The sequence below is a fragment of the Triplophysa dalaica genome, chromosome 20 (genome assembly GCF_015846415.1).
Source record: "Triplophysa dalaica isolate WHDGS20190420 chromosome 20, ASM1584641v1, whole genome shotgun sequence".
Lineage (NCBI taxonomy): Eukaryota > Metazoa > Chordata > Actinopteri > Cypriniformes > Nemacheilidae > Triplophysa > Triplophysa dalaica.
The window spans coordinates 2033405-2050944 of NC_079561.1; the positions used below are offsets into that span (position 1 = coordinate 2033405).

The 17540-nt window shown below is 39.0% G+C and overlaps 1 protein-coding gene across 1 annotated transcript; it reads left to right on the plus strand.

Annotated features, from left to right (window-relative positions):
- Window positions 1-464: 464 nt before the first annotated feature.
- cd34 (CD34 molecule) lies at window positions 465-16922 on the plus strand. The gene is made up of 5 exons (XM_056732171.1): window positions 465-712; window positions 11680-11811; window positions 11975-12195; window positions 13381-13530; window positions 14971-16922. Exons 1-5 carry the CDS (start codon window positions 517-519, stop codon window positions 15160-15162), a joined length of 891 nt encoding a protein of 296 aa, XP_056588149.1. The 5' UTR covers window positions 465-516; the 3' UTR covers window positions 15163-16922.
- Window positions 16923-17540: the final 618 nt, after the last annotated feature.

Sequence of the window (17540 nt, forward strand, 5' to 3'; positions counted from 1 at the left end):
TGGTTTTAAAGAAAATCCTATAATGTCTATAGAGTAGTTTAAATCTTTCCAGAGAGATCCTGTTCTGGCCCTCAGGGTAAAGTCTTTATGATGCTTTTTGTTTGAGAGCCAGTAGTCAATACCACTTTCTCTTTATGGAGAAGAAGAGTTTGAGCTTTAGTTTCTGCATTAGTAAACATAACTTCCCGTTGTGAAACAGCGTTCATTACAATTTAGGAACTATTTCTTTAAGTTCTCTGAATATATTGGAAACATGATTAATGATGACAGTTATAGTTTTAGGAGATTTGTTCAAATTACTACAAAAAAACTAAAATGAGAACGCACTAAAGTCTAATAGCAAACAAATAAACTACACCAGATTTCTACACATCTGTATTGTAACAGTCCTTATAGTCTCAAATACACAGTGAAGGAGGTGGCCAGCAGCGATGGGTGAGAGAGAGAGAGAGAGAGAGAGAGAGAGAGAGAGATGAAGGGGGAGTGGGGCCATATAAAACCCCTGGAGCACAAGCCATGCTTTATCCTGTGACCCATTGGTTTCTGTCTCAGGCTCAGGAAACCACTAAACTCTCTCAGTCCAGCCCCAGCGCCCGCACACACTCAACAAACACCTTCGCGTGCACGGACCAGAGAATGGCTGTCTTCATGACAATGAATGAACTTTGGAAAAGGACTGCATTGGGTTTGGTGTTCTGTCTTCTGATACACAGTAAGTTTAAAAATATATTTTTTAAACATCTATGATACGATGTATAAGTTCTGTGTTTCTTATTGGCACTGTTTAGTCATTGTTTAAACATCTACACAAATTTTAATGTTTCTTTTTTTGTTATTTTGTATTATTTAGTTTTTCCACCAAGTTGTGCGAGGAAAACATATTTTTAGATGAGGTGTGGGAAATAAGGGCAGAAAATGAACGGCATATAAATGATTATATGCCTATTTGAGATAAACATTTGGGGTTTTAGTGACTTTAAGTAGTAACATCAGTTTTACTCAAACACAGTCCCACCGTGATGGATGTGACAGCCGGCAGCGTGTAGTGTTTACTCAGAAGAGACTGGTTAAAAGTAAGCGGGAAAGTAAAACAAAGGGGTCTGGCCTAGAGTGGAAACTTGCCGTTGATCGTAATTATGGTCTGTTTCCTGTTCTCCGCCTGGGTGGAGCTGACCAGGGGTTTGAGTCGAAACATGGGAGTTAATGTAAGTTCGAGGACTGTAACTTGTAAAGCTTTGGAAGTGTTTGTGGAGTCAGTCGAGCACCTTTTATGTCTAGTTTATCCTGCCTTTTTAAACAACGTGAAACAATTTCCAGGGCTTTCTGTCTCTCAAAGTCAGGTTTACGCACGTGCTTATTGTTATCTGAGATGCGGACCACTGTGTTTGGTTTACGTTCATGTGGAAATAGATGAATGTTTACAATTTTGGCCACAGGGAAGAACTTTTCAAAACAAATTTTGAAGAACTGCGCTTTCCATTCAGAGAGGTTTCTGCACTTCCGTTATTTCAAACAGGGGTAAAAAATGTTTCGGAGTGACGCCCATGTGGGCTGGGCAGTTGTACGCCCCATTCCCTTTTTCCCCAGAGATGGAAGTATTGTAGAGTGGGTCTAATCATGGGAAATCTGGTTTGAACACAGTCCTTCATGTTGGGGACATGTTTTCCAGAGATTAGTGTTTGAGATGTGCAGACTTAAAAGGGACGTGGCAGTATTAATCGTGTGTAAAAACTGAAACGGGCAAAGACATAAAAGAGAAACCTTTACCTCTCACAGCATGCTCTTTTTGATGTCTCAGGGACTTAGAGCTGTTAGGTGTTTAATTCATATACAGATTCTTGGGAGATACCTTCAAAGAAACGGCACATGTGGAATTGTTTACATTTATTACGGTTCAATCCAGTTTTATTTCTACAGCGCTTTATAGGGTTTTGCATTGTTGCACAGGAGCTTTAAAGGGACAGTTCACCCAAAAATAAAAATTCCAAATCTGTATCAATTACTTTGCTCTGATGAACGCAGAGAAAGATATTTGGAAGAATGCTTGTAACCCCAGTTCTTGGCCATCATTGACTACTATAGTAGGAAAAATGATAATGGTAGTCAAAAGTGACACAAAACTGTTTGCTTACATTCTTCAAAATATCTCCTTTTTGGATCAAATGAACAAATTAATTTTATAAAGCATTTTTTCTTACTATTAAATGAGTACATAAAGACAGAATTTTCATTTTTGGATGATCTGTTTCTTTAAATACATGTACATAATAAAACTTGAATGTGAATTCTAGGGTCCATATTTTTGGAGAAATAATTTTCTTCAATTGCTTTTTATCTAATCTCATTGCTATCTAGGAGACACAGTTACACAAAAGTTCAAGAGATAGGATTAAAATTTGAATTTAGTCATTTAGCAGACGCTTCTATCCAAAGCAATTTACAAAGAGTTCAGGGAGCAATAAGCGATATATCATACAGGAGCAATAGGTGCCAATACAAAGTTACTAGTGTCAACAAAAGCCAGACGACAACCTGTTGAGAGAAAGACAGGGATAGTTTTTTTTTTCATCTTGAGATAAGAGAAGGAAAAGCATGCATTTCAATGGCAGGAGGAAGAAATTTATTCTAGGTAAAAAATGCGTGGACACAAAAGCACTCCGGTAGATAATCTGTTACAAGCTACAAGAGAAATTGAATCAGACAGGCCGCCCCTCTCGTTAGTGAATGAAAGCCTCTATCCTGTACTGAAGTTCCCAAGATTTGGGATGAACTACATTCCTTGATTATCCTCAAATGTCCTACGAGTTAAGTGTATAGAAATGCAAAACTGTTAACCTACTGAATTCATTAAGCTGTAATGACCATCAATAATGTCTCTGACTCCAGACCTCTGCCCCTCCCCACTATATTACACAAAGCACTATAGGACACCATTTCCACCAGCCTGTTAATGGTCGACACTTTAGTGCAATTGGCACTTCTGTGAGACCTCACTAACAGACGGTCAAAAGATCGAAGCCATTTTCACAATATACAACATATATTTTAACTAGATTTCTGAAGACAGAAAGAATAGTTCGAAATATTGCACTCGGATGGCCCAGAATTACTCTTATAGAGATGTAACATCTTTCTCATAGAAGTAAGGAGCTTCAGAATGGTCAGATGACATAGCCTGTTGGCAAACATGTTTAACTGAGCAAACGTTCTCTCCCAAGTAACGTTAGCTTTCCAATCGTGCCCAATTTTCAGCTACCACCTTTTCCCATGATGTGACTTGAGCCGTTATACACCCTGCTAGCTATGTGGTGTTTCAATGGATAGGTGCCAGTGTGACGGTTGGTGCCACCCAGGCATCGTGGAATATTTGTTGGCACTCATTGGAGAGTGAGAAAACACTTTCAGGCGTCTTCAACTAGTTGGCAGACCATTCCCTGGAGCAGGTCTTTTCCCAACCCTTAAAGTATGGGGCATTACAGATTTATTTTGAATATGATCCAGGGCTGTGGTCCTTCACATCATCTGTACCAACAATTGGGCCATTTCATCCACACTGATCTGAACCAACTTATTGTTAGACGATATTATATGATTGGTATTTTTACAGCATTAACCAGAACAGCAGAGCTATTCAGCTTGTTTTTACATAGCTGAATGATGATCTTTCACATCATTCCTACCAACAGTGGGGCCATTTCATCCACACTGATCTGGACAATCAAATGGAAATTCTCAAACTGCCATACAGTACATAGCTTATTGTAACACACTATTATAACACATGCAATGACAAAATGACAACAGCTTGTTTCTCATGACACTCGCCAATTGCCTGGCATTCCCGCAGTCTGGGACACATTGCTGATGTTCTAATAGTTTCAAGGATGGAGGACCCATTAGAGTAGGATAGCTTCAATCAGATTTAGGCATAATCTGCTTCATCTGGATTCTTTAGTTGATTTATAATGAAATACAAATAGGAATTCATTTATTTTGTCTATTAGCCTATTCTTCTCTGGAACACAAAATATATTTTTCGAGAGATGTCTCTGTGGTTTTGTGTCCATTCATTGGAAGTCAATGGGGGGCAATGTTGTTTGGTGACCTATGTTCTTTGTGTTCTGCAGAAGAAGAAAGTCATACAGGTTTGAAAAGACTTGGTGGGAGTACATTTTCATTTTTGGGTGAGCTATCCCATAAAGATCCCTTTAATAATTGAATGAGAGTAATGGAGACTTTTACTGTACCTCTGGTCTCCAAGTAGGACATTTACTCGTGAACTAGTACAACGTGCCTGTTAGTCAACCTCTTTCTCAATTGGGATCTTTTCTGAACTGTAGAGGCGACACATGTGAGATTACAAAGGTGTGTTTCACCAACATCTGAGATGTCCTACGAGTTAAGTGTATAGAAATGCAAAACTGTTAACCTACTGAATTCATTAAGCTGTAATGACCATCAATAATGTCTCTGACTCCAGACCTCTGCCCCTCCCCACTATATTACACAAAGCACTATAGGACACCATTTCCACCAGCCTGTTAATGGTCGACACTTTAGTGCAATTGGCACTTCAATTGGCAGATCATCACTGAATGATGATCTTTCACATCATTCCTACCAACAGTGGGGCCATTTCATCCACACTGATCTGGACAATCAAATGGAAATTCTCAAACTGCCATACAGTACATAGCTTATTGTAACACACTATTATAACACATGCAATGACAAAATGACAACAGCTTGTTTCTCATGACACTCGCCAATTGCCTGGCATTCCCGCAGTCTGGGACACATTGCTGATGTTCTAATAGTTTCAAGGATGGAGGACCCATTAGAGTAGGATAGCTTCAATCAGATTTAGGCATAATCTGCTTCATCTGGATTCTTTAGTTGATTTATAATGAAATACAAATAGGAATTCATTTATTTTGTCTATTAGCCTATTCTTCTCTGGAACACAAAATATATTTTTCGAGAGATGTCTCTGTGGTTTTGTGTCCATTCATTGGAAGTCAATGGGGGGCAATGTTGTTTGGTGACCTATGTTCTTTGTGTTCTGCAGAAGAAGAAAGTCATACAGGTTTGAAAAGACTTGGTGGGAGTACATTTTCATTTTTGGGTGAGCTATCCCATAAAGATCCCTTTAATAATTGAATGAGAGTAATGGAGACTTTTACTGTACCTCTGGTCTCCAAGCTCTCAGATGTTGGTGAAACACACCTTTGTAATCTCACATGTGTCGCCTCTACAGTTCAGAAAAGATCCCAATTGAGAAAGAGGTTGACTAACAGGCACGTTGTACTAGTTCACGAGTAAAAAAAGACAATATGGATTCATATTAGTATTTGTTTGTCATTGCTTGGTTATTCTGCCATTCTGGCACTGAAATGCAGTGCGGCAGTTATTGGTTCTCTCATTTTGGACATTCATTTTGACACGAGTGCTGTTGTAATAGGATCCCTTAAAAACTTAAGTCCAAACATTAGCACATAATTTGCCTGTGGTCATACAAAATCTGTAATGAATGGAAACTTCAAGACGGTTTGGATCAGTCTTCGGCTTGCATCATTGTCCATCTAATAAGCATGTAGAAAGTTTGCAGCTTTGCAGCAAAGTTACCATTTACAAGAAACCCAGCTTGTAACTGTTGGGATGATTGCAAAATCGCGTAACATCCTGCAGACAGGTTTTTGTTGGAGAATAGGTTTCATTAGTATAAATCATTATCAGCATACAAAATGCAAAGACAAGTTTAAATGTTTGTGTTTTGTATCAGTTGTTATAAGCATTCACTAAGTTCTAGGGTGGTTTTTGCCATTTTGCCTGAGGAGTAAATAGAGTTAATATGGCTTGGCCGAGGCTCTTGAACCGGTGGAGTAATTGGCGGGGTAATTAATGTTCTGCAAGCAACACAACACTGGGGCAATTCTCCCTTAATTGAAAACATAAGATCGTATCGTTTTCTTGCCATCAAGAGCGCGAGGGCTTTTTCATGGCAGTCTTTTCTCTTTAACCGCAGGGTTACAGAACCCAAGGGATTTGTTACGGTTAGCCAGAAAAAGAGAGAGGGGTAAAACCCAAGCCTAGTTTTTCTTTTGTGTGAAAGGAAGCAGAAGGAAGGAGATAGGCACTTACCCCAAACTCACCCCCTTCTTGCTGCTGTAGCCATTTCTACGAGCATTATTTAAGCAGAGCATGGCAGCCGATCAGACACTTAGATATCCAGTTACAACATCCTAATCAATCTGCACTGTGATGTCAAAGAACAAGAGCTTGGAAACGCTCTACGGACATCTGCAGCCACACAATGTTGCTGGTGCTGACAGTGAGCCGTTACAGAGGGGGGTAACAAAAAAAAGCCTCGGCGGTTTTGTATAAAACTACAGCTTTTACTGCACACAATAGGACAGATATATACAACATTCATGATGCAAACCATGCATCAAGGGCCAGTTGCCTAAATTTAGCCGCTAAGTTTTAGACTGCATCATAACAACTAGTCTCACTGACTAGCAATTATCTAGGACCAATCAGTCTACTTTTCAGATTTCAATTAGACCAATCTACCTTTTTGTGTAACTTGTTTTAGTAATTTATGTAAACTGCCCCAGATTAAAAATTCAGTGTTTGTAATGCTGAGTTCTTCTACACATGTGGTTCTAGATGATAAAATGTGAGGGTGGTCGGTGTATAAAATATCAATGCGGTCAAGTATGGGTTCATTATTACTAATGGTTAACATTCACGCATATTAGTTTTTAATTCCTTGCTGAGATACCTTCATCCTGTCTTGAGTGGAGTGAAATCCACGCTTGACGGTAATTTGATTTATTCCTTCATTCCATTTTTGTTTAGTCATCGGTGATCCCATTGCCCAGCTGTTTTCTGAGTAAACTCTGAGGATCAACATCAACAAATAAAAAAGTTCTCCATAGTTGAGGTGAATTCAGTATAGTTTAGGGCCTCAGCCAAGTGTTCCTGATAAAAACATTCTTGATCATTTAAGATTTTATAGCTTGGTGATTGGGAAAATATATATCTTTTTATCAATCCAGTGTGATTGGAGAGAGGGTTAGTGTTACAAATGTGCGATGCAAAAGATGTTTTTTTATTTAAGACTACGAAGTACAGTAAGTAAATGTAAGAAATGTATTGTTGCATTGTAATGAAAATGGTCTTAGGTACTTTTATATAAAATTCAAGATAAAAATTTGATCAGTGTGTGTTTCTTAAAGGGATAGTTTACCTAAAATAAATAAAAAACTTTACTTTATACTTTAAATTTACTTGCACTTGATGTGTTCCAAATCTGTGTAAATGTCTTTGTTCTTACGAACACAGAGAAAGATATTTGGGAATGTGTAACCAAACATTTGTTTGCTACCATTGACTAGCAAAAATAGTCAAAAGTGCCCCAAACCTGAAAAATATTTTTGGGGGCGTTTAACAGAACAAAGAAATTAAAATGTGCTATGGTAGTCAATGGTGGCCATGAACTGTTTGGTTGCATGCATTCTTCCGAATATCTTTCTCTGTGTTCATCACAACAAAGAAATGAATGCAGATTTGGAACATCTTGAGGGTGAGTAAATGATGACAGGATTTTCATTTTTGGTGAACTATGCCTTTAAGAATCAAACCTATGCTAGGTTTGACACATAATCGTCCACATTGAAGTTCACAAGTAGAATTGAATTGAAATTGCAAGTATGGTAGGCCCAAGCATAGGACATGTGGGCTGTTGTAGAGGAACATATGGAGCTCATGCTTGCTTTAAGGAGGGGATAGAGCTGCAGCCGGCAACAATCAACACTAAAAACGCTCTCTAAGGTTTGGGTGTGGAGGGGATGAGTCCCAGTCTGCCGTCCAGCCAAGCGGCAGTGGACGTCACGACATGATGTTTTAACACCAAGTACTTTGGGAGGGGAGAGCTTCCCAGGAGATCTCATCTGCTGATGGAAAAGAAATGTTCTCCGCCCTGATGGACACCACATTAGTGGCGATCATTAGAGTTATTACCAATCCTTTTGTGTCGTCTCCACCGTTTTCTCTTTCTTTAAGCTGTTTGTTTATTTATGTTTCCTCTTCCAGACAGGCTCTGGAGGTCAGAGATAAGAGATCTTGTGATGGTCATCTGCACTTTTGAGATAACCACAGCATGGCTTAGGGTCCTCCGAGCGAGAGACAACGGGAAATCTTTGTTAGCGAGATAGAAAACTATTCCATAGTTGAATGGATTTGGGATTGAATCTTTGATGCGGGCAGATTAATGACACTCCCTTATGAGCCGTGAAAAGGCAGATTGCTTCTCGCTGCATTCCTCTTGGGGATTCATTTCAGGATACAGTCCAGCAATTTCCCGGGGGGCTTTTAAAGTCAGATGAACGTAGACATGCCTGTTGAATGTCAGAAATAAATGTCACTGGGAAAATTACAGTGACATCATTTTTAGTGTCATGCATAGACCCGAGGGACTTTTAAAGAGACAAAGGGTCCAAGAAGAATCTCATCAGCATAATCGTGCAGTTAAGACTTTAGTTTTATTCAAAAATAGTTCTCCCGTATTGAAGTTGCACAGAAGTAACCCAAAGAACCAAAACAAAATGTTCAGTTCTTGAAATCTGACCCCTGAAAACAAGACATGATGAGGTACTTCCTTTAAGCATTTTTTGGCCATTTCTCATGTTCCCCGGGATTGTGGATGAAGGTGGTTTGCATCAGAGCTGTCAGAACGTGTCTTGGTCTGCTCTTTGCTATGTGTCCATTCAAGCACAGCTGAGAAACAGTGAGAACATGGGGGATTTTGAGAGCCTTTGCCTGAGATTGCCTGAGACCAATCGTGCCAGAACATCATGGAACGAATTAGAGTGATTCAGAAATCTGGAGAGCACTTTGGTCCCAGTTGTGTCCCTTTGCCTCAGGAAAACAATGGTTCTGTTTTGCCGCCATCATTATCGCTCTATCGGTGGACGAGAAACATGAGGCAAGCAGTCGGGTGGGGCCACGTTCTAGCACTCGTCTAACTCTGTTTGTGCTTACTGTAGGAGCATCCAGATGTCACTGTCTGATGGGTAAATAACCACACAGCGGTACAAATTGTGAAATTCTAGGTTTCAAAAGGTCACACATGGCATGGAAATGTGTTGTGTTTGTGGATTATTATGGCTGTTGTTGGAGCCACCGTTTAAACAGCAGGTTTCACCTTCATGTTCAACTTTGTGCCACTGCATGCAACTAAAATATTTCAACAATCTTTTACACAAAACCCGAATGCACGCTTCTAACATGTTAAAGGTCCAGTGTATGACATTTAGCGGCATCTTGAGGTAAGGTCCGAATTGCAACCAATGGCTCACTTCACCCCTCCCATTCAAACCACTCTGCCGGTTGACACAGAACTAAGATGTTGTCACATAACAATGTATTTGCGAAACGCTTTTGTCCGTTCAGGGCTACAGTAGAAACAACATGGTGAATTCCATCCAAGTGGACCCATGGTGTATGTAGATAGAATTAGCTCATTCTAAGGTAATAAAATAACAACACTTCATTATGTAATACAGTAGTTATGTATATTATATTGCATATCTGTCTATAGATCCTCAGAAAGTTACACACAGCACATTTAAACAGTACATCATGTTTTTTCCAATAAACTGATTTGGAACACAAATGATAAATGTAAATTCTATTTAGGACATGACAACATACTAACTTAACGTATTCTTCCAGTGTGTGCGATTGCGCCCTGCATCTATTTAAGAGGTTGTTTGTTTTTGTTTTTTTGAGAAAGAACAGAATGTTTTAGCACTTCTCGTTTATAGAAAACACACAACTACAGAGGTCTACAAAGTGGTACATGTAAACTGGAAAAAACAGGCGCTGTTTATGTGATGTTAGTCGAACATTCTTCCTAACTTTTATTTTATCAATAAACATGTCAGCTTTTGGCTTGGGTGAGTCAGAACTTACTTTAATGAACATTTTTAAGAGCTGTAGGAAACATGCCCGGTTCGGCTAATTAAAATATATGGCCGGCCGTGCACGATAGCACTGCTTGCAGGATACTCTGCGGATCTATTTATTATTTTCCACGCAGAATGAAAGGTAGTCCATAACGGCACCAGAAATGATCGTAGATCTTAACCATTATTTAGACCAGGGCAAGTGATAAACTTGTCTAACTGCTGTTAGCAAGAATTCAATGACCACGTTTACATGGACAACAATAATCCGATATTAACACGATTAAGACTCCGTCTAAACTAATGGTAGTAAACACAAATGGAAGTAAGACGGGTGAAGTCCTCCTATTTTAGTGGCATTATTGAAGTGCGGTATAGACATGTACACACCTTAATCGCACTTTTACCTGGGCAAAGGAACTTTCGCAGCACTTTGCGACAGGTTAGGCCGTGGACAGCCGTTTCATTTTACGCCAAACAACATGGCTTCAAGCAAGAACGCAAATTGTGAGACAAGAAAGATGCCAACAATTCTAGAAAATAAATGAAACAGGGAACGGGAACACAAAATGAAAGCAACGCATGTAAACACCTTAATCCTAATATTAGTTTACTCAGAATAAGACAAATAATTTGATTACTGATGTCCATGTAAGCGTGGTCATTGATCGAGGGCTTTCGGAGATGCCATAGTTTGTCAGGAAGGCGCAAGGAGGATGCACCACCCAAAACAAACGAGTGAATAAATGAATTCGTAATACAACCTGCCGCATTCTTGCGTGTTATTTCCATTTCCTCATCATTTTCCTGCATACCCCCTCTTTAGAAAAAGACTCCTTCATAAGGGGTGTCGTGATACACAGCCATGGCAAAGGTCGAGACTTTTGGCGGTTGATGTTTATTTTCACTGTCCTTGGTGTGTGCATTAGCCTCTTGCTTAAGCTAATAATATAGCTGAGTGGCTGTGCAAACAGGGCACATTTTTGGAGCGGGTGGAGACAGGGGCATTGAATAACGGTCGGGAGGGGCCGATCTTTTTTAACCTCACATTGGACCTACCACCCACACGTTAGTAAACACAGAGGGAGTGTGGCCGGCTCATGCTTGACACTCAGGTCAAACCCCTTAAACCCCCCAGTGATTGCATGATAGGCAAAGAAAATAGTTGCGTGAATGCCTTTCTTCCTCAGTGCTTAAATACATAGAAATGCGAGTTGTGTTGTTGTTTGCGATTAAAAGCTCTTCAATAAAAGTGACTAATCTTTAACGGCTTGACAAACAGCTGTTAATGTGGCGGATTAAAGGGATACCTCAGCCAAAAATGGAAATTCTGTCATCATTTACATCTTTGTTTCATTGAACACAAAGGAAGATATTTGTAAGAATGTCAGTAACGAAACAGATCTCATCCCTTATTGACTCCCGTATAGTTATTTTCCGTACTATGGCAGTAAATGGGGGATGGGATCTGTTTGGTTACTGACATTCTTCTTCCTTTGTGTTCAGTAGAACATTTCTACAGGTTTGAAACAGCTCGAGGGTGAGTAAATGAAGACAGAATTTGGGGTGAACACTTCCTTTAATGGCAAGTGCAGAAATATTGTTCTTTATTGTTTATGTAACCTGAAGATTCTTTGTTCTCAGGTGATGTGGAGGTGGAAAGTTAAAGTGTGTTCTGCGCATTTATATCTTCTTTGTTTCTCTGTAGGTTGTCATGGTCAGGAAAACAATACAACCGTAAAGCCATCAGGTAGTACTTCTGTCTCTCCCAGAACAGAACTCCCAGATTCACCAAATAATACTAGCCCAAGCAACAAAACTAATGAAAGCACCACCACAGGTATGAACCAGTGCATCTACCTACAATGCTTCCTGACTCATTTTTAGTTGTTTTTGTTGGGATGCATGCATATTCTCATGAATAAGTTTTAGCATGAATCTGTCACTTGGTTCAGTTGAATCTTTGGTGTGTTATAATGAAATCACCTCACTTTCTTCCTCAGGTTTAGCTCCGGTTGGTACGAACGCTACAACACTTAATGCGACCTCTACAACACCTACATCTTCATCACACGATATCACTGATGCTATTGTGACCACGACCCAGACTACCACATTTGGAGTCTCTTCAACCAATCCAACCTCAGTTATTACTGCAGTGAAAACCGAAAGCGGACAAGAGGCCATATTTATTTCAGCCGTAAATAAGTCCTTAACTTCTGAAGTAAGTGTTTTTTGGCCACAAATCACATTGTTTGAACAATACTAGGATGTAAATGAATTTTACATACAGTCAAATTCATATTTAACTTTATTTTGTGTATGTCTTTTTTATCAATGAATCACACACAAAACATGAGCGTAGGAATGTGTGTAACATGTGTAATGTGTGCCATATGTGTATCATGATATCGATAGTCATGATTTTAATATCCCAGTCAACCTTGGTATACTGTGACACCCCATCCATCCATCCATCCATAGACAGAGAGTTCAGGGAGCAGTAAGTGATATTTCATACAGGAGCATTAATACATTAGGTGCCAATACACAGTTTCTAATTTCAACAATCCCCAGACCAATACCTGTTGAGAGAAAGAGAAAGTTTTTTCTACTCATTTGTATAAGTATTCACAGAAGGGTTTTGAGTTTTTTGAATGTTGTGACTGCGAGAGATGTGGTTGACCGGATACATGTAGATGACAGCGTGTTACATATGTTATTACATAAGGAATTCAAAGGCCTCTTGCCAAACCGATAAACCGAACAACTTTGACAGATGTTAAGTTTCAGTTGGTGTGGTCCGGCTCTGTGCACATTTGAAAAAAACGATCTGCGAGGATAAAGTTTGTCGAGATAGTCGAACTGTTGTTGCCTGTGAGGTCTGAGATCCTGTTTTGTCATTCACTATAAATAATGCCTCCACATACAAGATGAATAAGTGTGAGACCAGAGGCTTCCTTCCACTGCTTCAGTGTGGTTATAATCTCAATCTAAACAGAGGTTAGAAGAGGAAATGATGATGCTGGAGAGAATCTGAGGGACTAAAGTGATTCGAACGATTTCCGTTTTGAGGCCGGATCAGTATTTGAGACACTTCAACTTTTGATGATGAAACTCTTCGTAATGGCCAGTGAGAGATGCTCAACTTTAAAATACCTGCTCACTTCCACTTTTTGATTTTATATCAGAGGTTAACAGTTTGTTTAAATGATCTTTTGGTTTGTTTGAGTTACACTCAAACTGTAAAGACAAATGTTCAAGAAGATGCAAAACATCCTGTATCCTGTAAACTTCTTGACTGCTTGTTAGGGGAAACTACATGATCAGATGAAACTTGAGTCAAAATGCTTTTGAGATTTTAAGGTATCAGACTTGTCTTCATTATTATTTCTGTGTTTCTGTATAGCATCCTGAAGACAAAAAGGAGAAGGCTTCTGGGTCTTCTGGGGTTTTTTGGGGTGTTCTGGTGACAGGCTTGTTGCTTGCTGCCGGGATACTTGGCGCATTCTGCTTTAAACGCCATCGTAATACCAACGGCAAAGGAGGCATGAAACTGGTGAGTGTTAGCATATAGACACAGATAGTGGAGTTCAATAAATCTAGGATCTTAAATCAACCTGTTGTTTTTATTGTAAGAACTTACACTGTGATAAACATTAATGTGTTTTTATATGACATCTATCTGAACTGTTACCATCTTCATACACTTGAAAATATAATTAGACACTTATCAAATTGAATTAATTCCTCCAACATTTTCCCTCTGTCTCACAAATTGATCAATCAAATTTCCATTTTAATTGGCATTCATTTTAATTGAACAGTGTTTGCGTATTTGATATTGATGTGTTGCCAAGCTCATCATTTAGAAGAAAACAACTGGCGGCATTTCAGTCCAGCACACACCCCACATCATGTTGAGAACCACAGCAGACGCTAACAAACAGTTTCATCTCCCTGCCAATACTTCTCAAACGTTTTTCTTTTCTCTTCATAACAAATCATGAAACTGAAACAGAGAGTTCTAACAGGGATTAACAGGCCTAGCAAGAAAAAAAACATTGTATGGATCATTAAAACACCCCTTTATTTACAGAGGGATTTTATAAGCCACATGTTGCTCGAAGCAACATGGTTTGCACCATAGGAAGGTGCACCAGCCAAATGTATTCCATGAAAGAAAAATGATTTCATAGCGTTTCCTAATGAGGGTTTAGATGTCTTGCTTCTTTTGTAGTATCCCGATTTGACTTAACAAATATTAAGGTTTGTTCAAGATGTAATGCAATGTTTATACACGAATTAAGGTTCAAAATTGCTGTATTTTTCACATACCGTGCATGTTTGTATCTCCTCTTTGCTCCGCCTCTCTGAAACGCGCTGATTTTTTACAAAGCTCATGGCTCTGAAATGCAAGGTGTGCTATGACCGGCCAGTTAACCAGTTCGCAATGATTGGTCAAATATTGCAAGCGTGTGACAAAAATGTAACACCTCTTACCATATTTGGAACATCAGATACCAAAGCACTTGTACCTCATACTTGTGTATACATTTGGGTGAACTGACGTAGATTTTCGGGGGTGTGGTTAGACGAGGCGTTTGAATACCCATATTTCTTGATATTTTTCCATAAGTCATTATTATTGGTCAACCTTTATGTTTGTCACTGGGTTTTACAGATATCTAAAACAGTATTTCATAGTTTTTATTAAATCATTTTCTAAAACAGCGAATTAAGAAATCAGAGGTTTTGGAATGACAGCAACGGTATGTTTTTCTTGAACTTCTTTAGAAGACAAAGTGAATAGGCAGAGATGAGGTTTTTGCTCAGCCCGACAGCAACCTTTGAGCAATAATTACATACATGCATTTGGCAGATGCTTCTATCCGAAATTATGTGCTCCTTGAAATCAAACCCATGATATTTGCATTTCAAATGCAATGTTCGCTACAAGAAACCTTCCAGTTAAGTTGAGTGTCACATCTTCTCACAGGCTGAGGAGTCCTACATGGCTGATGAGGAGAACCAGGGTAACACTCTCGTGTCTGTGGCCCCTCTGAACCAGCCCGAGCCCCAGGAGAAGCCCAGTCTGAATGGAGAATCCCCGGAGGGATTAATAACCCAGACTCCTCCCGCCGCCACCAACGGCCACTCCACCACCAAGACAGCAGACACCGAGCTGTGAAGGACCATTTCTCTTCTGCTCCGTCTACTGCACATCCACCTTGACCTTCAGCAGGCTCAAGGGAGATCAGATAAAGACTCATTCTCATGTAAATACAATCGGATATGTTTGTTCGGAAAACACTTCTGGGAGAACGATAACAATAAAAAATACTAATGAAGTAAACACAATTGGCCTAACAAGTTTACCTATCCCATGTAGTGTACTGTATATGCAAAATTGTTATACAAACGGTTTCTTTATGTTATAAAGGCAAGCGATGATTGATGCTGACGCTAGTTATGACCGCAATGACATGAACATCGTATAATTTAATTACAACATGGTGCAAAAAAGTTGCATTCCTTGAGTGTTGGGTATGGGGTGGGGGACCTTTCCCATTAGACATTACTGGCTTTCATGAGGGCAGCCAGGGTAAGGACACTGGGAGGGTCCCCTCTCCAGTCCCAACACACCAGTGCTTTCCATCTAACTGTAAATTATACCACATCATAAAGAAACACTCAGATATGCAGCGGATGGAAGTTGTGGTCTTGTTTGCTACGGATTGTCTGTGTGTGTCTAACGTGCCTCTGACTCAAGTGTACTGAAATGACTACGTTCTGTATGTTTGTCTTTGTGTACATTAAGATCTGACTAGTTTATAGTCGTGTATAATTTTGTTAATATCATTGTGTGACAAAGTAATGAGTTTTGGAGCCATCTGAAAAATGAACAGAAGCTTAATTTCATTACTGCAAACAACCACAATGTAAATCCAACAAATCAAGTGTACCGCAATGCCAATGTAGTATTCAATCATCGGTATGAGGTATACCATCACCGTTCTTTGTAAACCAGTATTATGCTCTATTGTAATATTTTTACTAGACATTTAGAGTCTTGAAGTGTTTATGGAATGAACGACTGGCCTAATAGTTTTTATGACCTTTTACTTTGGGGGGCGGTGTCTTTTATGTTATTTGCTACTACACTGTACATTAAACATTACCAGTCAGTATGATGTAAGTTGTTGCAGCCATTAGATCGGCTTTTAAAAGGGATAGTTCACCCACAAGTGAAAATTCTGTCATCTTTTACTCATCCTCGTGTAGTTTCATACCTGTACAAATTTTGACGAACATAGAGAAAGATATTTGTAAGAATGTTGGCAATTCTCAGATATGGGACATATTTGACCATAGTAGGAAAAATGTAATGGTAGTCAAAGGTGCCGCAGAACTGTTCGCTTTCCAAAATTTTTGGAGCTGAAAATTGCTGACATTCTTCCAAATATCTTTCTTTGTGTTCAACCGAACAAAGAAATTTATACAGGTTTCAAACAATCTGAGGGTGAGTAAATGATAACAGAATATCCATTTTTGAGTGAACTATCCCTTTAAGTTGTACTGTTTTATTACTGTTGCTTTGTAGAGTCACGGCAAATGATGAAACTCATACAACAAGAACATTTCTACATACTAACACGCATTTGTGTTTGTAGACAATTTGAAACTTTCTGGTTAAACTTGGATGCTAGAGTGAATGTGTCATTTCAAATGGCATGAAAGTGGAATTACACAAGGATTTTATAAGAATATTTGAACATTTTGGGAAAAAAATGACATCATAAGCATGGACCTTTTCAAATAATGATATTTTTCCTGCGTAACATTATCTTTTTCTTTCGTGTTTCAGGTCGGTGTATTAGCATTGTGTTAAAGTGATGTAATGTTTGAGATAGGAATAAAGTTTTAGAAAATAAAGCGAATATAAAAGGCTCACTGTCCATTTGTGCTGTACGTATGCCAGAGAAACCTCATCTTTTTGTGATTTGGATTTTTTTCCTTTTGCATTTATTTGTCTGAGATGATGTTTACTCAAAAAGAATGTTCGACATCAAATGCACTCATGCTCTCTATCTCACGCTCATTCCCTTACACACGAGCAAACATTTGGCTCATATCTCAATGCTGTTTGAGCAAACAGCTGGTTTACATATAACGGTGACATCAGCGCAGTGATATGGGTGGGGTTCATAACATCCACATCAGTTGTTCAGTACTGTTTGCAGCTTTCACTCTGGCAATTGTTAACCCCTGGACAAAAACATGTTTTAAGGGACAAATCATATATGACATATATATGACGTATAGGAGGCATGTCGTGTGACAAAATATACGCATGACTTTATGTCGTGAGATGCATAGGAACCAATAAGATTTGGACGTGCCACTTAGCAATCAGTTCTGTTCGTTTACATTTCATTTCTAAGCTTAAAATAATAATTGTTTCCTATCACAAACATATTCCGGTTTCAAAGTCATAATACACTGGAGTCATTTAGATTACAGTGAAAGTTTCACCATTTTGAGTACCATAAGAATAAAACATGATTG